The sequence below is a fragment of the Aphis gossypii genome, chromosome 3 (assembly GCF_020184175.1).
Source record: "Aphis gossypii isolate Hap1 chromosome 3, ASM2018417v2, whole genome shotgun sequence".
Taxonomy (NCBI): domain Eukaryota; kingdom Metazoa; phylum Arthropoda; class Insecta; order Hemiptera; family Aphididae; genus Aphis; species Aphis gossypii.
In genome coordinates, this window is record NC_065532.1 from 18883729 (window position 1) to 18893931 (window position 10203).

A 10203-nucleotide genomic window follows, 5' to 3' on the forward strand; every position below is an offset into this window, starting at 1 on the left:
GCATGTATTCGAGAATATGATTAAGTACGCCGTACATAGAATATATATATAATATATATGTATATAATTATAATAATAGTATATAATATGTATTAAATATCATGCACCTTACCTGACTTGTATAGCAGTATATTATAGTAAGGCGACACAAATAAAGAATTCAGTTCTGAACACGTGAATCCAAATAAATATAACACTGTCTATAAACAATATCGAAGATGTTTCTAATGTGGCTGGTGCGCATACACTACTGATGACCGTGGTCAATAGTCAATACTCAATGGTCATGCCGGCCAGTCGCTGCAGGCGGTCCCATAAAATGCCTCTGAGTTTCCAAATACATACTTAGCTTTATCCTATTAGTGGCAGTTGAGGCATAGACTCTCATTGGGCGCCATCCTTTATCTCTGGTGGCACACGAGAGTCACACGTCTTGGGCAGTTGCGCCCCATCGTCACAAACACAACTATATATTTTCAAGTTCAATTTGAGGGTAACTTGGAGAGGCTAACCCCCCCCCCAAACAAAAAAACCAACCTTAACCGACTTAACCCCTATACATACAATATATCAATCTATGTAAATACGCATGTAAACCCATATAGTCATACAATAACTAATATCCCACCAAATTTAAAACCCAAATTTTACCTATGTCATTTCCCATTAGGTACATCGTTTAACATAAAAATAAATATTAACATTTTACGTAATATTATACTATTATTATCATACAATTGTCAATTTATTATCATATGATAATTCCTTGCAGCGAAGATGATGTTGAAAACTTAGCGGTATAAGACAAAAGTTACGAACCATTTCAAAATACTAGACAGTACTCGGGCTCTCAAAAGATAGCAGATTTAAGATACCTAGCTATACTTAAATATACCTATTTAAGAGTTAAGATAGGTACCTATACTACTTAATATTTTAAATTATGGAAGATAATAGTATATCTTCTAACTTCTAAGGCAGTGCCCAAGAGTGTCTTTTCTGTATATTGTATTATATTTGATCTATATTATTATAGTGCTCCAATAAGGCCACCATGTGATGAATAAATCAACTATAATATAGATTATAGAACCTACCAGATGGCAGATTTTATCATAATTATTTAACTGCAGTTATATGCGTTTTTAAAATACAATACTAACACACAATATCTATGATGCTTATAGGTACCGCTATAGTGATTATACTATTTAAAATAAATATCCTTAAATAATTAATACGTTTTTTATGAAACTAGAAAATTCTCAGTTTTGTTTACTTTTATGATATATGGGCATATGGCCTACACAAAATAGAAATAGAAAATTTAAATATTAATTTAAAACCCGCTGAGAAGTCGCTCTTCTAGCTTTACCTTTATAGTCAATATAGATAATACAGTGTAGATTTTAAACATCGAGTGTACTTATCTTATCAGACATCAATAACAGAAGGTACCTAGATACAACGGGCAGCGGCTACAGTCAATATAATACGCAATTGTAATGGGTGTGTTCAAATATCAATTTGAGTTCAATGAATTTAATCTTTGACTAGGAAAATGATTCTAAGAGTATTTCAATAGAAAATATTTTATATTAATTTATAATACCTACTAAATTATAGTTACCTACATAGTACATGGCTATATTACTAATTATGAGTGGTGTAGGTACTATATTTATTATTATGCGTCTATGTCGGTGAGATATCGGGACATTTGCATGCATATAAATTATAATTAGAGCCTAGAAGCAGTCTCGTTTATGGTTTTAGATAAAAATATAGAATACACGGTACAAAGCTAATTATATAAATTAGAAGAAATTATTGGTATTGTTAAAATTAAAGTGATTTAAAACTATAAAAAATTACATATATTTAAAAAATGTAATATTAATAAATAGGAATAATAATATATTATTTTTTATTAAGTCCAAAGTATGAATTATTTTGTTTAGTACGTAATAACTAATTTGAGGTCAACATGTTCTATGAAACTTCAAAATAAACGTACATTTATAATCGCATATAATAAAATCATTACTTAAAGGACCATGAAACAAAAAAAATCTTTTAGCTTAATTATATTAATTTTTTAGTACCACCGTTATTTATATAAATCAGGTTATTTTTTTTTTGTTTCGTGGTCCTTTAAATAAAGTTATAGGATGAAACATATATATTTTATTATGATACAGTTTTCCTGAATCGAAAATTTTTATAATTCGCTAATTATTATAATACTACTTATGTAGCTATTGAACTATTTACATTTATATAATTATAGATACATTATATATAGTTACCGTCTACTTATTATTTATTACTGTTAATTTGTGTTAACTATTAGGTGTACATTTATTATTTATAAGACTATAATAACTAATTAATAACTAATAAGTATAAATAGGTATAGGTTTGTGATATATAACATAAGACGTATTAAATAGCAATCTAAATGATTCTTAATGTTTTGAAAGTTTCATTGTGTGTTAGTACTTATAGAATAATATAGTTTAGGTACACAAAGACCATAGTTTCAAGTTCCAAGACCAGGGCTGAATCAAGGGCCCCCCTATAGCCCGTACCTGCCGGACCGCAAGATAAAAGGACCCAAAATGTGTTAGGTAAAAGGGCCTCACCATAAGTAGGTATAATGGCCTCCTTATATAAGTTACCAATATTATGACCATATCCCGGCCTTGACCGAAATTAATATTTAGTAATTATAAAAATCGTTTGTAAAATAAATTGTTATTATATACTTTTGAACTAATAAGGTACATTTTAACTTCAAACATACTTATTACCAATGATGATTTATTATTAATCTTATTGTTTTTATATGGTTATACTTAAGCTGGATCATTGATTCTGTGAAAGATCAGGAGATATGAGTGAGAAAGTCGCTTAGTACCCCCATCAAACCGGGGTGACCGTATGTAAGTTTTAAACTAATATGCATTTATATAATTATATTTATGTATCATAGCCAGGTACCTAGGTAAGTATATACTTTATTTATAGAATTTATACTAAGTATAACAAATAGGTATTAATACTTAGTATTTACTAATAAATAATAAGTTTATAAATGTATTTAAAATTATGACTACAAAGTACAGAGTACAGGAATTAGCTTAGCTACATAGGTACTGCTAGCGAAGTGACGACTATACTGACAAGTGATGACGATGATCGATGTTGGTAATAAACTAATAACTACCTACCTAATAATAACAATAATGTAGGATGTTATTGTCGACTGCTGTTAAGTTTTCTCATTATCTGTATATTGTTGATTCTTCAGATAACATATTTATATATTTTTTTTTAACTGACGTCTAAGATCTCATTAGGTACTCACTACTCATTATTCATTAATAATTTACATTTAAGTACTTTACATAATATTTTAACGGTATTTAGCGATAATTATTAATTATTACTAATCCGTGTTTTGAGCTTAACTACCTACTGCGTACAATTTATATTATTTACGATTTCTGTATTGTCTGGATTACGATTTACGAGATTCTGTCCATGATATAATTATATCATGATTCTGTCTAGACTGATTATATAATTAACTGGCCACTGGAAGTCGATCCATGGTTTAAGATAGACATATTTTATATGAGTCCGACCACTTCCAATTTTTACATACGAAAACTTGATTACACAATGCTTGGTATAAAAGACGAAAACAAAAAATCAAAAACTCTATGAACTAATTGGTATATTTATTCTCTCTCTTATCACTTTCGTCACTCATCGTCATCGTCATCATTATATTATCATTTCGACATGTTTAAATATTGTTGAGGAATCTAGACCTATGTAGGATAGGATCAGTATTTTGCAATGTTTCCATAAACATTTCTAATTCCCCCTCTTTGTTTATCATTCAACAATTTCGTTATGTCGTCATACTGTAGAATGGATTTACAACTTGTAAATATTACAAAACATTCGTATACAGTTTCTCGAAGGCAGTGTTACTACACCTAAATATTTTAATTCAAAACTTTAATTTTTTTTTTAAGCACCTAAGTTGTAAAATTTTAAGTCGTACAGCGTACACTGTTACATTAGTTACCTATTTTTTAAATAGTAATAATAAAGCCATTTATACTTTTATTCTCAACAATTACGGATTTTAAGTTAAAATGAAAATTAAAGTCAATGAAGATCTGCAGAAAGAACGCGAAAAGTGTACATTTAACATTGAGGAGCTTACATATTTTTTAGACGGAGGTGCTGATAAAACGTTTAGTAGAAGAAAACTCGGTTTGTTATAAATTAATTGTAAAAATACCTATTTAATTTAGATATGTAAAATTTCTCATTTAAAAAATATTTTAGAATCATTTTTTCTGTCCGATCTAAATTTGAAAGATGAAATTCCTATGGAATACTTAAGTCACAAAGAACGTTATGAAGCAGCTGTGCGTAAAAGTTGTATTTTATTCAAAAAAGTCAATGAGTGGCAACAAAATGATGATAGCGGTAGCAATTCAATGGATATTTATAAGTATGAAAAAATAAATGTATAAAATAAATTAAATATTATTAATACCTATTATTTCAGATCACTTCTTGGTGGATCGGTTGGTAGTGCAATAATTAAAGATGGTTCCCCTTTCGCGGTACATTATGTCATGTTTATACCAACAATTATGGGTCAGGGCACCTTGGAACAACAAGGAGAATGGGTTGGACGAGCTTTTAGCAATCAAATTATAGGCACTTATGCTCAGGTATTTTGCTATTTAATTTTTTATCTAGAAATGTTGAGTATTTAATCAAATATTTTTTATAGACTGAATTAGGTCATGGAACTTTTATTCGTGGCTTAGAAACAATGTGTACTTATGATCCAGCTACAGAAGAATTTGTTTTGAATAGTCCTACATTAACGTCCTATAAATGGTGGCCCGGTGGACGTAAGTTATTTTAAAATATAATTAGGCTAATCAATATTAATATTTTTAAATGTTTAGTTGGACACACCTGTAATTATGCAGTTGTGATAGCTCAGCTTTATACCCAAGGAAAATGTCATGGTATACACCCATTTATAGTTCAACTTAGAGATGAGGAAACATGGGAGCCAATGCCTGGTAATTATATAATAATTACATAAAAGTTATGATTTTAATAAATACATTTTGTTTACTACTGTGGTATTAGGCATAAAAATTGGTGAAATTGGAAGCAAATTAGGTATGAACTCGACTAATAATGGATATTTAGCATTTGATAATGTGAGGATACCTAGGATGAATATGTTGATGAAAAACGCCCAAGTTCTGAAGGTAAAATATTATAATTTACTATGGATCCATCATTTTGTACAATGTTCATAAATATTTTGTAACCAAGAAGTTATTCATAACTTTTAATTGTGCATATTTACTAAAAAAAATATTTTATATTATTATTAGGTATTTTACTATACCTATGCATATTTTTATGAAAATAATAAATAATAAATTGATATAACTATTTATTTATTTATTAACACTTTTTTAAGGATGGTACATATAAAAAATCAGTGAATGATAAACTGACATACGGTACCATGATTTTTGTACGTGTATTGATTGTTAGAGATTTAGTGTCAAATTATATATCAAAAGCTGCAATAATTGCAACTAGATATAGTTCTGTCAGAAGGCAATCAGAACTCAAACCAGGGTAAATATAAATTATTTTATTTTAAAGATTATTCAGTTTTACCTACATGGTTGTAAAAAAAAAAATAATAATAATTTATTGTATTAGTGCTGGTGAACCTCAAATTTTAGATTACCAAACACAACAATATAAAATTTTTCCAGCCATTGCCATAAGCTTAGCATACAAATTTGCTGCAACCTGGCTTTGGAATGTTTATAATGATGTTACTTCAAAATTAGAAGAAGGAGATTTAGAACGATTACCTGAGGTATAATTTACTTAAATTGTATTATTAGTTATTCCTAACTAGTCATTCAAAATTCACTTAAATTACTTGTAATAAAATACATTTTACAATATATTAAATAAACCACTAATTTAATATGTTTAGTTACATGCAATGGCTTGCTGTTTGAAAGCTGTTAGTACAGCCGATGCCGCTGTTGCAGTAACAACGTGCCGTTTAGCGTGTGGAGGTCATGGATATATGAATTGTAGTAATTTCCCAAATATGTATGCAATGGCATCTGCTACTGAAACATATGAAGGAGAAAATACTGTGCTACTTTTGCAAACAGCTAGGTAATGTTTTTAAGTTGTTGAAATTAATTTGAATAAATAATATATTATATCAAATTTAAACATATTATTTAAAATAAATTACATTATTCATTCAATTCATTGGGTTAGAACTTAATCCTCATATTTACTCAATTATATTTAATTTATTTACAATGCTAGTTTTCATTTATAACAAACAAAATAATTTAATAATTCATTCATTTAAATGTTGAAGGTATTTGATGAAAGCATGTCAAGATGCAAAATCTGGATTAAAATTAACTGAAACCATATCGTATTTAAATAATTTTAAGAGCCTGAGACGTAACAATTGGAGCACAGATTTGGACTGTATTTGCAACGCATTTTTACAAGTTGCTGGAGGGTAAATTTTGTTTTTTAATTAATTGAAATAATTTAATATCATTAAACTGTTTTTAGTAAAATTGAGAATTGTTACTTCTCTATTAATAAATTAATCAATTCTGGAATGTCTCAAGAAGATGCTTGGAATGAAACTTCTATTAAATTATCCAAAGCAACAGAAGTAATTTTTAATGATTCTAACTAAAGATATGTCTACTTGTAAAAATATCCTTTTTTACTGATAATATAATTTTTAAATGAGAAATGTTGGCAAAAATGTTAAAGTAAATCTGTGGAACTATTTTATTAAATTTTATAGTCGTTTTAATGTTGAAAATTTGCCAATTTTATCTTATCTTTAACGCGGAGCAACACTTAACTATGTATAGCTGTTGATTGCTTTTTAGATATGTATGAAAAATTCATGTATTGTATTTAAAAGAGTAAAACATATTAGATCAGTATAGTTTTACTGACACTTAATTAATTGAATTATAAAAACAGATATTTTTGGGATACATTTTTTAACCAAATTTTAATATAATAATTGTCTGTTTATATCAGTCATACAAAATATCATTATTATTTAAGTTTTATAACATTTAGTTGATTTAATTAATTAATTACAAAGTTATTATTATTTATTTCTAAAGATATTATTGTACTGTAGTATTGTAAATATCATTCAATCGATAGAAAAGAGAAAAGGATATTTGATGAAGTAGATTTGTAGGAAATCAAAAACAATAGTTTGTTTGTATTTCTATTTTAATAATAATTTGTTATTTGTTTTAGGCCCACTGTAGAGCATTTGTAATACAAAGTTTTATTACAACAGTTAAGACATTACAATTGTCTTCAGAATTAATAAAAATACTAACAGTTCTGTGTAAATTAGTATGCGCTCACTGGATGCTTAATCAAATGGGTGATTTTCTTCAAGTAAATCTCATTTAATTTGTGAAGTTATTTTGTTTTATTGTATATTTTTAATTTTTTTATTATAAAATTATTTTTAGTATTCAAATCTAAAACCAACTGATATTCCTTCAATACAGTCTTTGTTAGAGGAATGTTTAAAACAAATTAGACCCAATGCAGTTGGTTTGGTTGATAGTTTTGATGTTCGAGATGAAATATTGGGATCTGCTCTAGGAGTTTATGATGGAAACGTCTATGAGCGTTTAATAGAAGATGCAAATAAAAGTCCATTAAATCAAGTACCTGTTAATGAATCTTTTCATAAATACTTAAAACCTTATTTAAAATCAAATTTATAAGGAATAAAAATAAAATTGATTTGAGATGTATAGGTGTTTACCTAAAGCTAAAAGAATTCAAAATTTGTTTCAAATCAAATATTTGTATACAACACTAATATTTTTTTCTTGATTCCATCATTATGATTTATAATTTATTTGTATTACTATTTAATAAAGGTAAATAATGTAAGCGGGCTGCAGTTAATGCAAATCAATTGTTTTAAGTTATACAATTAAATTTGTTTTATTTTATAGTATTATCATTATTATTATTATGTTATTATAGCATATTAGATATATTATATGTATTTAGAAATTATGATTCTATATTATGGTAAATTGTTAACAATTGAATCGAAATGTAAACAGATTTGTCAAATTATCCTTTATTATTGTTTACTTATTTTTATATTTTATATATTTTTTTGAAAATCAATAAATATTATTGGTGTATTTTATATATTTATGAGTTAATGACATGTCTTCAAAATAAAAACCTTTTATTAGAATAAAAGTGTTAACAATATTTATACCCGTATTTTGTAATACAATAACATCCATCAATAATAAATTGTTGATGATTATCATACTTTTCAAGCACAAATTACAAACAGATAGAGATTAATTATTTATTAACCTTTTCTGTGGGCTCAAAAAAAAAAAAAACAAAAAATATTAATAAAGATTAAAGCGCTATGAACTCTATTAATGTCTATGATCTTTCTGTCAAATAGTCAATAGATAATGAAAATAAATATAAAAATAATGTATAAGTACATTTGAATCTGAGTAGGACAATTAATATAACAATAAAGCGTGGTCAAATGGGTACATCTCTGATGTACAGTTGGTCACTATTATTTATATATTAAATTTTTATAAATTAGAACTTCAAAATAATTTGCAAATATTAATGATTTTGATGAATTTTTGTCAATGTTTGAACTTAAAACGCTTATAAAAAAAATTGTAACCAACGATTTTTAATTTATTTACAACTTATAAGAAAAAAAAAAGTTGTGTTAAATTTTCAAGTTTTTTTAGGCACCCAACATTTTTTTATTGACACTCAGAAATCAAAAATTTCACTTGTCTATAAATAGCTCAAAAAAGTCAAAATATTTTGAAAAGTTAACTGTATAAAAATAACGCTAATATAAACATTTGTTAATAAATTTAAGTATTTACAGTGATTAGTTTTTGAGTTACAACCATATAAAAAATCGATTTTGTCGAAAACTGGTTTTGTGTAGGTATATAAATTCCCGTTATTCCATAATTTTTTTTTGTTTTTCTCAATATTTTTAAAAACTGTTGGAAAATTCTTACTTATGACTTCCTTAATCTTAACCTCTATAATGCACTAAGGGTGTCACTTTGCCATCGGAAACCACCCCACCCCCCTAAGTTGAAGTATTATTTTGACTAGTTATGCTGTAGGTACATAGACACAAAAAAAACACTTAATTGTAAAATCAATACTTACTTTCATCACTTCGTTCAGAATCTAAAATTATTGTTTAGTGTTTATAAGCTTAAAATGATTTTATATTTTTGACTTCAATTGATTTATTGTCAAAATTTCTACTTACATTAAATTTAAAGTACGGCGGTCGACAAGTGAGGTGCTGCCCGTGCTCATTGGTTCCCAATCGGTGGTCCACGGACCCCCAGGGGTCCATGTGTTGATATTTGGGGGTCCGTGGTTATATAGTACTGAAGTGATATTTTTATTTTATTTTAGTGGAATTATTAAAAAATTTAATGTATTTTATAAATATATATAATATAATATATTATTCACATTATCCTCCACGTAAAGCTACACTGATTTTTTTTTTCATTTGTATAGTTAAACAAAATTGAAAAGTAAGTAATCACGAATAAGAGATTTCCCGTCTAATTCAAGTTTTAGCTAGGGGCCGTGGTTCAATGCTAATTGGGAACCACTGCTGTAGCTTACTAAAAGGTCGATATAGTAAAGAATATACCAAAAATGATTGTAATCGACTAAATTTTCATCATTTTCAAAAGCTGCACTTTTACCCCAAAAGCAGACTAGTTATTAGCAGTAACAGTAACAGATAAATACTTTAGATTATAATATGATCGACCTTAATGATCTGTTATAATATTATACATGATATACAAGTAACAAGTATATAACGTTATTTATTAACTATACAATCATGATAGCTCAGTATAGTAAATAGTTGTATATTTTTACAATGTTGTATTATTATAATACTTACAACGTCATAGCCGATTAACTGTGGTAGGTAGCTTCGAAATATCAAATCAAATAGGTATATACATAATGTATAGGTAC

At 27.0% G+C, this 10203-nt stretch overlaps 1 protein-coding gene across 1 annotated transcript; it reads left to right on the forward strand.

The window, feature by feature from the left end:
- Positions 1-3810: 3810 nt before the first annotated feature.
- LOC114119353 (probable peroxisomal acyl-coenzyme A oxidase 1) lies at positions 3811-8383 on the forward strand. Its single transcript, XM_027980873.2, has 13 exons — positions 3811-4293; positions 4369-4537; positions 4595-4763; positions 4826-4949; positions 5007-5126; positions 5197-5321; positions 5540-5703; positions 5791-5953; positions 6077-6267; positions 6482-6631; positions 6688-6793; positions 7408-7554; positions 7632-8383. Exons 1-13 carry the CDS (start codon positions 4173-4175, stop codon positions 7890-7892), a joined length of 2010 nt encoding a protein of 669 aa, XP_027836674.2. The 5' UTR covers positions 3811-4172; the 3' UTR covers positions 7893-8383.
- Positions 8384-10203: the final 1820 nt, after the last annotated feature.

Coding starts and splice junctions, on each gene's coding strand:
- LOC114119353 (XM_027980873.2), top strand. CDS start 4,173: ATGAAAATTAAAGTCAATGAAGATCTGCAGAAAGAACGCGAAAAGTGT. Junction 4,294..4,368: donor GTTTAGTAGAAGAAAACTCG/GTTTGTTATAAA, acceptor AAAATATTTTAG/AATCATTTTTTCTGTCCGAT. Junction 4,538..4,594: donor AATTCAATGGATATTTATAA/GTATGAAAAAAT, acceptor CTATTATTTCAG/ATCACTTCTTGGTGGATCGG.